The following is a 12,231-nucleotide window of genomic DNA, read 5'->3' as shown; positions in this document are numbered from 1 at the left end:
CAGGTTGCCTCTTTGATGATTCTAGGAGTAACAAAGAAACAGAAACCAGTATCCCAAAAAGTTAATTCTGTTCATCTGGACTGTTTTCAGTGGGAGAAACGTTTCATCGCTCATCCAAGTGACTTCTTCAGTCTCAGCTAACTGCAGGTTTCCCCAACCTTATAAACATTTGCACTTTATATAGTTGGGAAAACTTGGGATTTACTTACCTGGATGATTGAGCATGTATCAAGACAGAAACTAATATCAGTCTCATTATGCTCCTATTTATCAATATCAAAACAAACTTTGGCATCTATATTTTGGTTTGATCCGCCCACCACCAGGGCCATGCAGATCTGTTTAAAGGGGCGGGTGCTCAAAGTTAAAAACAGGCACATAGAACCAGGCTGAACAACAACACACATTCTTTAAGAATCTAATACAGAATCGCATCATACTATATCACTGTTTTACCTGATGGGGTACAATGTTGCTGTTGAGGAGTTTCTGCTGATCCTGCTCCTGATAGTGCAGGAGGAACGGGCTGTGTTGAGCTGCGACTGGAGACTGTAAAAAGTCCATAGGAGAGATGGTAGCTGATTAAACAAATGCTATGAGATAATAATAAAAAGATTGGTGAAAGTGCCATGTCAGCAACCATAAGGCAACAAAACTGTGAGAAACAAACTAGGCTCTGCCTATGAATCACTCTTTGCCTCTCTTCTTCCTCCCATCTCCTCATCTCATTTATCACTCTCCACTTGCTGTCCATCTGAGGCACAATTTACTATTGCAATAAACTATTATTTAATTATCCACACTTAAAAACTCATCCATCTATTCTATAATAAAACAATAAGAGAAAAATGTTATAGAACCAAAACATTGCAGGTGTGTTTATCATTGTTTTATGCTGGAATACCTCTGCAATGCAACAACTGGTACATGTGTTCTTGTGACCTGTGCTGTTTTTTTTTTATTCCAGCCAGAGAGGGATCCACTGCATTTAGCCTCAAAAAGCTCCCTTTGTCACTGTTTCCTTACAGGGCATGTCTGGACAATGTCATATCATGAGTAAAAATGATAAAAAAAAATCTATATACATAAAATATGCACACATACATACAGGTACACAGGCACATACAGTGATATTTTATACCGTCTCCAGAATACTGCATATATCCTACTATGGCCACATGTTTGCATCATGGTCCTGATCAAGAATCCTTATTGTTTATTCCTAGCGCTCTAATAATAAAGTAATTAAAATAAAATAAAAAAGTAATAAATATATAATAAAGTATTTATGATGATTCAGTTTGTTTGACTATCTACTCTGTGCAGGCAGAAAGCCTATTAAATGCTTAAACTGTAGAGATACAATAATGTTGCTGCTGTAAAATCAGCATTTTGTCATATTTGAAATATAAATCTAATATATTGCGTTTAATATCTTTTCTTTAAAACAGTGTTTTTCCATAATACTGTAATTATAATGAACCATAATTATGTGGACATGTATATTAGATAGTTTTTAGTGAAATATAAGCCCTCCAGAAAGGCAGGAAAACGCCCTGTAACTTACTTTAATACAAAACACGTTCCCTAAAACGGTGGACAGAGCTACAGACCCATGACAGCGTTACCCAGTTAGCTGGTGGCTAAAACCAGCACTGCTTGTGCAGTTAATAAAAGGACAGGTAATGTTTGTCCCGCTGTTACACACACAGCACGCTCATTTGTTTCAATTCGTCAGTTGTCACAAGACAGTTTACCAACGTGTATAAAATAAGCTAATACTGCTGTGTGCTGTAGACTAAAGAGTACGCTGTACACCTACTTACTGGCTTTTGTTGCATCAGTCTCCTACAGCTCTGCACCGCTCAGACGGCAAAAAATGCTCGTGCTCTTTGCGAGTTCGTTCCCGGTTCGTAACCAGCGCGCTCTGCCATCAAGGGCGATCATTGGTTAATGGTAGTCATGTGACTGATGGAAACCACATCCTGTTACTTAGCAAAACTATGATTAATAGTTAAATATTATTGTTGAGGGGAACAGACAGGACTCCACACGCACACAAAAATAAACAAAAAACAGTAATAAAAATAAAAAATAAATAAAAATTATACTCAAGAAAAGGGCACTTGGGGAATCCATCAGGAAAGGGGCAGGTGCTCAAGCCCCCCCCCCCCCCCCTCGCACGTGCCTGCCCACCACTAATACACACATCTAACCTTCACCAACTCCTCCAACAATGAGTAGTCTGCGTGCAACCCCAATTCCCTATCGTACAATCAGTGGCGTGTCCAGCGGGGTGGCCTGGGGGGGTACAGCCCCCCCCCCAACCAGACTGGCCACCCCAGGTGCCACCCCAAAGGCAAAACAATAAAATTCAATCAAATATCAAATGTCCGATTATGTTTTCACGGTGAAGCTCAGATATCCGAGTGTAATGGAATGCAGCATCGGCTTCTGTGCTATGCCTGTTAGCAAAGGTAGGAGAGCCAAGCACGAAAGACGGCACTGCAGGAAACAATTTTTCGGTGAAAGAAAATGAGGACAGAATAAATGTCCCGGTAAGTAATATTAAGTTTGTTGGGTTTAGTAAACTTCGGTGAAATTAGAATACCAAGGAAAAAAATAACACTTAAAGAATTATTGCAGCCGTGGAATATTTCAGACAGTATGCTACTGAGGGCAGCTAACATAAGAGTTATGAGTTATAAGATATAATCTAAGTCGTAACATTGCTGTATGGAGCTGCAGATTTGGTTGCAGGTTAACATAGCTGGACTGGCCATCGGGCATACCGGGCATATGCCCGGTGACTTATTTTTTATTTTTTATTTTTGTAATGGCATGAACAATGAGAGGTGGTGGATTGGCCAGATGCAGGTCGATGTGTAAAAATAACTCAGTTGTTTGGTGGTGGCTATGGCGGAGCTTCCACAGAGGCCAGCAGGTGGATGAGGGAAGGGGAGGCAGGAGGAGAGCCCCGAGGCAGCCGCTGGTCTGAGTGTCAGGTGAACTGAACTTCAGGTAAGAAGTTATGACCTGCAGTCTATCTGGGTCAGATATAAACCAAGTTTAGGTGGAGTTTATTTTCGTTGTGCTGACTTTTTACCCTCAGTTGCAATAACTTGTACTGCGTTCTAGCCAGCTTGACGGAGTTTTTATACAGCTGGGTGGGTGCTATGATGTTACTGATAGTGAACTTTATTTTATTCATAAGATTAGTTAGCAGAGTTGCCAACGGCTCCTTAAAGCTTTAAAGCTTCCTTTAGCTAGAATGGAAAAAGACACAAAGCTGGATTTATTCTGTCGTTACGCTGCACAGCTGCCTCTTCTTCTCTCGTTCTCTCCCCTCCCTCTCCTGTTGCTACTTCAATCATGAAACTGATCAATGATCAGCTGATCGGCTTTTCTCTCTTGTTTGTTTATTGCCCACTTTGCGCCAGAAAGAGGAAACCAGCAGATGTCGCGCTAAACAACAGCAGCACGTTTGATCAGCTGTTGTTAGAATTTATTTAATATTAATTTCTAGTATCAGCTGATGTTGGCTGGAGCAACAGCTGTAAAGCTGCTGGTCATGATGTCGGTTTGGATATGTGGTGAGAGGGAAACATGAAGATGAAACCAGGAGATGTCCTTACTGAATCATCAGAGCTGTGATGGAGAAACAGGTTTACCTTTTAGGTGACATGAATGAGTTGAAGGGAAGTTATGAACTGTTTCTGAGAGACAAATAACCCCAGGATCCTTTTTTAGGTAGCTGACAGCTGGTAACTGTGCAGGGGCGGATCTAGCAAAGTGTTGCCAGGGGGGCATGTAGGGCATTAACAGGGAAAGGGGGGCACAAAGAAATACTTTTCTTTCTTATTCTCATTTAAAATATCTAGCTTTTATTAAATAATTATCTAAATTTTACAACCAAAGTTTTAATCTGACGTAAAATGTATAGAAATCATACATATATCAACAAGACAGTGTACATATGGAAAAGATATATATAAATCTTATAAAGTTTGTATCTGTCTTGTGTGAAACTTGTATGAAAAGCATACAAGAGTAAAAACAGATATAAGATCCCTTGAAAGATTATATAATGAATCTTGTATGTTTTGGATACTAAAACAATATATGAAAGTAATGAGAAAGTGGCCACTTTCATGAGTAAATCATGTAAGTTTTTACTATTTCTTTTCCATATGGGACTGTCACAACAGCATTTGTTTTCATTCAAAGTCTTTATGGCTTTAATGCCTGGTGGGCCGGTCTCTAGTCAAAATGCCCAATTTTCTGTCCCAGTCCAGCCCTGCAGGTTAATACTGGCAGTGTCACCATGCCAGCTGATTGTATTTTATCATCAGCCAGTGTTGCTCTTTATCAATATTACCAAAGTTTACCATAAGGCAGCATAGAAAGTATTTACTTGCTTTCAGGTTTTATTCAAATGTTAGTCTTTTCAGTTGTTTCTCCACTTTTTTCCTGTTTCAAAATCAAACACCAGTTTGTGAGAAGATTATCTTCTTTTTTTAACAGGCAGATAAAGTTTTACATTGGAATTGGCTAATTTGTCAATTGTTTGTTACAAATGTTCGTATTTTAATATTCAAAAATGTTTTTGCCCAAAACATATGTGCACTACATGTCAGTAAAAATACTGTGCAAATATTGCTGTCCTTGAATGCTGAGTAAACACTGACAAAGCACTGATTGTATCTCTTGTACTTTATCAACACAGTATCTAAAAACTTTGCACCGTAGTGGTTAAAATCTCATTGTAATAAGAGTTAAAAGCTCATTCGGTTATTAGGTTTATAGGATTATTGAATTATGGTTAATGGTTGGTAGAATTTTTTTAAACATTATCTGCCAATTACATCTGCCACCCTTCTCCAAATCTGTGCCCCTACCTGGCCCCCCCAACAAAGATTTTCTAGACACGCCACTGCGTACAATCCCTTGGCACCTTACCGGAACGCTGTACAGCCCTCCTCGACCAGAGTTGGGTGTAGACATCCCGGTAACACTGTACACCTGCTGCACCTCCATGGCGTCCTCCTGGCATTCCTGTTGAAAATGTCCCAGGCCCCCACACTGCTCACGCACCTGTCCCTGTGTCTGTGCAGCCACCAATGAGCCAGGTACAGCGCCTGTCGCTGCCAGGACCTGGGGATAGAAAGCAAAGAGGAAATGGTTGTTGGAGCGTAGCCAGTGGTCCTCGATGGTCAGTGTCACTGGCACAGACACGGAAAGTTTGCTCCTTGGGGCCAGTAGGGTACCAAAAAGTGATCATCTGCCAAAAAGGGGTTTCCAGCATTTGCCAAAAAATTTACTGCAGAAATTTAAGCTGTTATAAATTACTTGTTGACTTAAAATCTGTCAAAAAATATCGCTCATGACGAATATCAAGTAACTTAGAGAACATTTCTATCAAATCAGGGTAAAACGTAACTGACAATAACAATGTTTTTTTCAAGAGAGAGCTAGCCAAGAGGGCATCAGAAATAACAAATATAACATCACAGTTCTATAATCAAAAAGAACTGGATTGATGACAATATGGGTACAAATACGCATAAAGTCATAAAGATACTTGGAAGACAGATCATTTCTTTATTTTATATACAACCCCTTCATAAACCCTGTTGACTAAAGTGTATTTACTAACATAAGTAAAGATATTAGACTTAAAAAACCAAAACATCAAAAATCACTCTTTTGCAGATGCTCACCTCCCCTGGCTGCGATCTTCTGGGGTTTTCCGTCCGCGCCGCCAGGTGTTCTTCAGCCAGCCTCACTGCCGCCTCCAGATTGGGTGGCTTGCGACACTTGACCCAGTCCGCCATTTCCCTTGGGAGCCCCTCCACAAACTGCTCCAGAACGACAGCCTCCAGCAGCTGCGCCTCCCCACTGCCAGGATGCAGCCACCTCCCCGCGTCATACCGCAGCTGCTGGGCAAAAGCCGAAGGCCCTTCTTGTGGTCCCATGCGGCAACCACGGAAGCGGCGACGATGGTCTTCTGGAGAGAGTTCCAGGTGGAGCGGATTCGCAGCGGCCCCAGACTGAGGCAAAAGGTTTAGTAGCATCTGCGTCTGCCGCTGGTGCAGTACTGCCTGCTGCTGCTGCAAGTCTGCCATGCTGGCCATCATTTGAGCCAGTGCCTGAGCTGGCTGTAGATTCTGTGGGTTTGACATGTCGTAGCGGCAAGCTGGGCACCACTGTATCACTCTGTTACTGATCTCTGTTATGACACACACAAGGAGACAGTTCTGCGTCACGTTTCACTAATAGTTTTTATTTAGTTCACAACTCGAAGCCACTCGTTTCACACCGTGGCAGGCATCAGCTCTTTCTCCCAGCCTCCCCTGCCACTGTCACCTGAACTCGCTCTACCCCTCACCTGATGCTAAACCACAACCTGCCACAAAATGATATGTTGAAATTTAATGTAATTAGCGCACCATAAAAGTTCTAAAACAAAGTCACCTGTATGTATTAACGTAAGTGACACTTTTCAGATGAAAGATAAGAAATAACAAATTAATTTCACTCTGGGTCCAGCCAGGCATGGACTGGGACAAAAAATCCGCCCGGGCATTTTGACTAGAGACCGGCCCACCAGGTTATATAGGAAAAACCACAAAGCCTTTGAATGAAAACAAACACTGTTGTCACTATGATGTACACTGTCTTGTTGGTATATATGTATCAATCTAATAAACTTAAACCTACACCATCCTCCCTTCCTCCCTATTCTGGTATTCGAAACAGTACTTAACGGAAATATTAAACAACCTAGGGTTGACAAATCCTACCCCCCCCCCCCCCCCCAAAAACAAAAAACCAAAAATAGGGAACCACCCCCCACCCTCCGCCTCGTGATGCTTAATTGACATAATCGTCTTTAATTTAATGCACATGTAAAAACAAATGCACAGAAATCAATTATTAACACATTACAATAATTAAATAATAATTTCTTCAACATAATTGTAGACTGCACAGATGATACCTTCAGAAAGGAAAAACTACCATAGCTTAGAGTATATATTAGACTTAATATTTACTAGATACAATAATGGATTTTTATACATTTTACATCAGATGAAAACTTTGTTTGTAAGATTCAGATAATTATTTATTAAAAACCAGACATTTTAAATGAGAATTTCCCTGTTAATGCCCTACCTGGCCCCCTGGCAAAACTTAGCTAGATCCGCCCCTGCACAGTTACCAGCTGTCAGCTACAAAGCATCCTGGTGTTATTTATCTCTCAGAAACAGTTCATAACTTCCCTTCAACTCATTCATGTCACCTAAAAGGTAAACCTGTTTCTCCATCACCTGTTCAGCTCTGATGATTCAGTAAGGACATTTCCTGGTTTCATCTTCATGTTTCCCTCTGACCACATATCCAAACCGACATCATGACCAGCAGCTTTACAGCTGTTGCTCCAGCAAACATCAGCTGATACTAGAAATTAATATTAAATAAATTCTAACAACAGCTGATCAAGCTTAAACGTGCTGCTATTGTTTAACTCGACATCCGCTGGTTTCCTCTTTCTGGCGCAAAGTGGGCAAGCACGAGAGACGGGACAGAAAAGACGATCAGCTGATCATTGATCGAGGGTGCATCCAACCTCCTCGGCTGTAATTGGTCCAGCCCAGAGTTTATCATGACACTTTGGCCAATCCATGAACTTTCATTGTTTATACCGTTACAGAACAAAACAAAACAAACAAACAAAAAAACCATCTGCCCATCAAAAAACGAAAAATCACCGCCTACTGGGCAAATGCCCGGTATGCCCAATGGCCAGTCCAGCTATGGTCAGAAACAAAGTAAAACCTGATCTGCCGATCAGGGAATGAGAAAAGCAGGAAGGGCTGACGAGAGTGGCTGGATGTTTGTCAAATGTAGAAACTGTCTTGGTTCATTGTTGTCTGTATGTCAAAGTTCAAATGAGTTAAAGGGGTCAAGTAAAGAAAGAAAAACAAAAAAAACTTTGCAAAAATGAATAATAATAAATTAAATAAAAATAACAAAGAAGAAAAAGTTACATCACTTACAACAGCAACAATGAGTTTGGTGACAAACAGAGGTGCTGTTTCAACTTATTCAGATTATTCTCATGTACTATTTCATCAGAAACACACATTGTTGACAAAGCAGAACAACAGGATCTGACTATCCTTCTTCCTTCTTCTTCTGACAATAAGAGAAGTAAAAAAACAACAACAACAAAATGCAGGGAGGCACACACTGGAACAGGGTGAAAAGAAAAATCTAGCAAAAAGTAAAAGTCCAAAAACAAAACTGAGACTCGGTTTTGCAAAAGGTGTAGTTGACTGTTTGGCAAAAGGCACGTGAAAGCAGATCTCTACATATAACACAACGCTAAACCTAGACAGAGTAAAGTGGGTGTGCAGTGAAAAGCAGAGCTCAGAAAACAAAAAAGGGCTGGGGGAGATGAAGAAGTGGTGTTGATGCATGACTATCCTTCTTCCAGAGCTGTTTAGATAGATAGGCATAGTCAAAAGATGCTTATATTTAACTCTGTGACGATTAAACACATAAAATATGTAATAAAATAGCCTTGTCCAGATAACAGAAAAATAACTGCTATGGAAAGTCACACGTAAAGCAAGGTCAGGAAGCCTGCGGGAGGCAAAAAGTGTCATGTTCTTAATGAAAGAGTACGACAATAAGACTCACTTTCAGTTTCTGATAAAAAGGAAATGAAACTGAACTAAAGATTAAATCCTGCCATCTTTCCATTTACAGGTTTTCATACACAAATCTCCCTAATGCAAAACTTCCCAAAACCTAAATGCATTCACCAAATTGTTTCTGGTTTTCTTTATTACCAGTGTTGGGGAGTAACAGAATACATGTACCGACGTTACGTCTTTTAAATGTTATACCTCTGAAAACAGTCGTTTATTGCAATGAAAGTCAACATAAACATTTCACATTCTGTACTGCTCAATGTCACAGAGTGGAAGGAAAAGATAAATAATAAACCAAAATAATAAAGCGCTAACTATATATATATATCTGAGCACGTTCCCTCACAAAATGGATGATGATAGCCACCTTTCTAGCTCCTGTCGTTTGCTTAACGGCCATTATATAGTACAAAACTGAGGCTTAAAATTACTTTGTCTGTCTACTAAAAAAACTATAATAAAATGCTTCAAGTTTGTTAGGATAAATTGAAATATTTAACCAGACAGTGCTGCTTTACAGATTTGACATTTGTGACCAACTTTAATGCATATAAAATCAGAGACACTGATATTAAATTCAGATTAAAAATTCAAACTGCTCACCTTTTGTTGAAAGTAATGCTGGAAAAGGCTGCTGAGGGAGATGTGAAGTAAGCAGTGGGACACAAACAGGACACATTAATTATTATTATTTAAGTCATCCTTTGCTTTGCTCCTGCTAAATAGCTTTAATAAAATATCCTGCATTCAGAAAGTCTAAAGTAAAGAGCACAGAAAAAGTGGTTGTATGAATGGGCGTGAATGAGGCAAGTTGTCTAAACCCCAATTTAAGATGGGCAGCAACACCTCAACTGAACATAATGTCACTGGACACAGAATAAAAAAACTTTCTGACAAAATACTTAAAGACTTTTGCACTTTAAGAACGGAAGGAGAGGAGAGTACTTTTTCTCAGACTTAAGCTGAGTTTGATAGAAAAGTTCTAACGGTCTTAAGTTCTCCGTTCTAAGACCTCCACCCATTTTGTGGATGAAAAAGTTATTTTAGCCACAGAACATCTGATATGATTTTCTTGGCTGTGCGGACCAATCAGTTTCAGTTTATACTGTTTATTCTTGTGCTCTGTGTGCAGCTGGGTTTGCTAGTTCACAGACTTTATAGAGCGCATTAGATCATGACAAGAGGAATGCAATGTACATTTTATCTCTTACACCCTAAACCTCCCCACCCCCAACTTCCTGGCACAACCCACAGCTCTGGAGAATGTACAAAATGTTTACATTGGACTGCAGAACAATGTTGCAGCACTTTTAGTAAAAGATTTTATGTTTCACAGTTAACATATCACAGCAGTATCAATATCTGTACCCATCAGGGACACATTTCAATACTTCACCTTCAAATCTCTGCAGCCACTACTTAGGCCCAATTTTTTTGCACAAAATTATCCATATGCAAGAAACTAAAACTAAAAGATAAACTGTAATATTTAATTTTAAAAGTACTGCTTGAAAATGAGGCCTTTGTAATCAACTGCTCCTTAAATGCATTGGCTCTGATTCTATATTCAGATAAACTTTTATTCAATTCGGATTAAAAGTTTAAACTACTTACCTTTGGTTTAAAGTAATGCAGAAAAGACAGTTGACAATAAGAGAAGTAAATAAAAAAAATGCAGGGAGGCACACACTGGAACAGGGTGAAAAGAAAAATCTAGCAAAAAGTAAAAGTCCAAAAACAAACTGAGACTCGGTTTTGCAAAAGGTGTAGTTGACTGTTTGGCAAAAGGCAAGTGAAAGTGGATCTCTACATATAACACAACGCTAAACCTAGACAGAGTAAAGTGGGTGTGCAGGGAAAAGCAGAGCTGAGAAAACAAAAAAGGGGGTGGGGGAGATGAAGAAGTGGTGTTGATGCATGACTATCCTTCTTCCAGAGCTGTTTAGATAGATAGGCATAGTCAAAAGATGCTTATATTTAACTCTGTGACGATTAAACACATAAAATATGTAATAAAATAGCCTTGTCCAGATAACAGAAAAATAACTGCTATGGAAAGTCACACGTAAAGCAAGGTCAGGAAGCCTGCTGGAGGCAAAAAGTGTCAAGTTCTTAATGAAAGAGTACGACAATAAGACTCACTTTCAGTTTCTGATAAAAAGGAAATGAAACTGAACTAAAGATTAAATCCTGCCATCTTTCCATTTACAGGTTTTCATACACAAATCTCTCTAATGCAAAACTTCCCAAAACCTAAATGCATTCACCAAATTGTTTCTGGTTTTCTTTATTACCAGTGTTGGGGAGTAACAGAATACATGTACCGGCGTTACGTATTTTAAATGTTATACCTCTGAAAACAGTCGTTTATTGCAATGAAAGTGAACATAAATATTTCACATTCTGTACTGCTCAATGTCACAGAGTGGAAGGAAAAGATAAATAATAAACCAAAAATAATAAAGCGCTAACTATATATATATATATATATATATATATATATATATCTGAGCACGTTTCCTCACAAAATGGATGATGATAGCCACCTTTCTAGCTCCTGTCGTTTGCTTAACGGCCATTATATAGTACAAAACTGAGGCTTAAAATTACTTTGTCTGTCTACTAAAAAAAACTATAATAAAATGCTTCAAGTTTGTTAGGATAAATTGAAATATTTAACCAGACAGTGCTGCTTTACAGATTTGACATTTGTGACCAACTTTAATGCATATAAAATCAGAGACACTGATATTAAATTCAGATTAAAAATTCAAACTGCTCACCTTTGGTTGAAAGTAATGCTGGAAAAGGCTGCTGAGGGAGATGTGAAGTAAGCAGTGGGACACAAACTGTCACGGACCTGGCTCTGGAGGACTTGGGGGTCCGTGAGCAGGATGGATTATTATTATTATTATTATTATTATTATTGTTGTTGTTGTTATTTGGGGATGTGTGTTTTTCTGCACTATGCTGTGTTCGGTGTTCCACTCATATGTAGAGGCAGGGTGTGTACATGTGTGGCTGGAGGATGGAGAACAGCCACATGCAGGCCTGATGGGTGTGGCCCTGCAGGAGGACTGGCCACACCTGAAGTTCCTGCCACACACCTGTTGGTGATCAGGGCTCATCGGGGGAGCTACTTAGGAGAGTGTTGGAGCTCCCACCGGCACGGGATCATTAAGCGAAGACTCCAAGTGGAACGAGGGACTAGAAGGGCAGCATGCACAGGGTGTGCAGAAACACAACTGCCGGGAGCACGAGCACGGACGTCGGAGGGGAACACACACATGGGAGTCTAGGGAGCAAAGGGGATTTATTGTGCATCTGTTACCTTCACTGTAAATAAAGTGCACTGTTTGCATCGCAGAACTATGCGTTTTGGGTCCTCATTCCCCCATATCCGCACGGTCTGCCAGCCAGACCATGACACAAACAGGACACATTAATTATTATTATTTAAGTCATCCTTTGCTTTGCTCCTGCTAAATAGCTTTAATAAAATATCCTGCAT

The 12,231-nt window shown here is 39.8% G+C and overlaps 2 protein-coding genes across 2 annotated transcripts in view; one reads left to right on the top strand and one right to left on the bottom strand.

Annotated features, from left to right (window-relative positions):
• ccp110 (centriolar coiled-coil protein 110) overlaps positions 1–12,231 on the top strand; it is a 664,638-nt gene that overhangs the window by 517,915 nt on the left and 134,492 nt on the right. The window lies entirely within an intron of this gene.
• Positions 430–9,454, bottom strand: LOC145428261 (uncharacterized). Its single transcript, XM_080300303.1, has 4 exons — positions 9,324–9,454; positions 5,721–6,229; positions 4,960–5,154; positions 430–549 (listed from the first exon to the last, which is right to left on the bottom strand). The coding sequence occupies exons 1-4, from the start codon at positions 9,397–9,399 to the stop codon at positions 445–447; spliced, it is 885 nt and encodes a 294-aa protein (XP_080156429.1). The 5' UTR covers positions 9,400–9,454; the 3' UTR covers positions 430–444.

The sequence above is a fragment of the Astatotilapia calliptera genome, chromosome 4 (assembly GCF_964374335.1).
Source record: "Astatotilapia calliptera chromosome 4, fAstCal68.1, whole genome shotgun sequence".
Taxonomy (NCBI): Eukaryota; Metazoa; Chordata; class Actinopteri; order Cichliformes; family Cichlidae; genus Astatotilapia; species Astatotilapia calliptera.
This window is presented reverse-complemented; position numbering and strand designations above follow the sequence as displayed.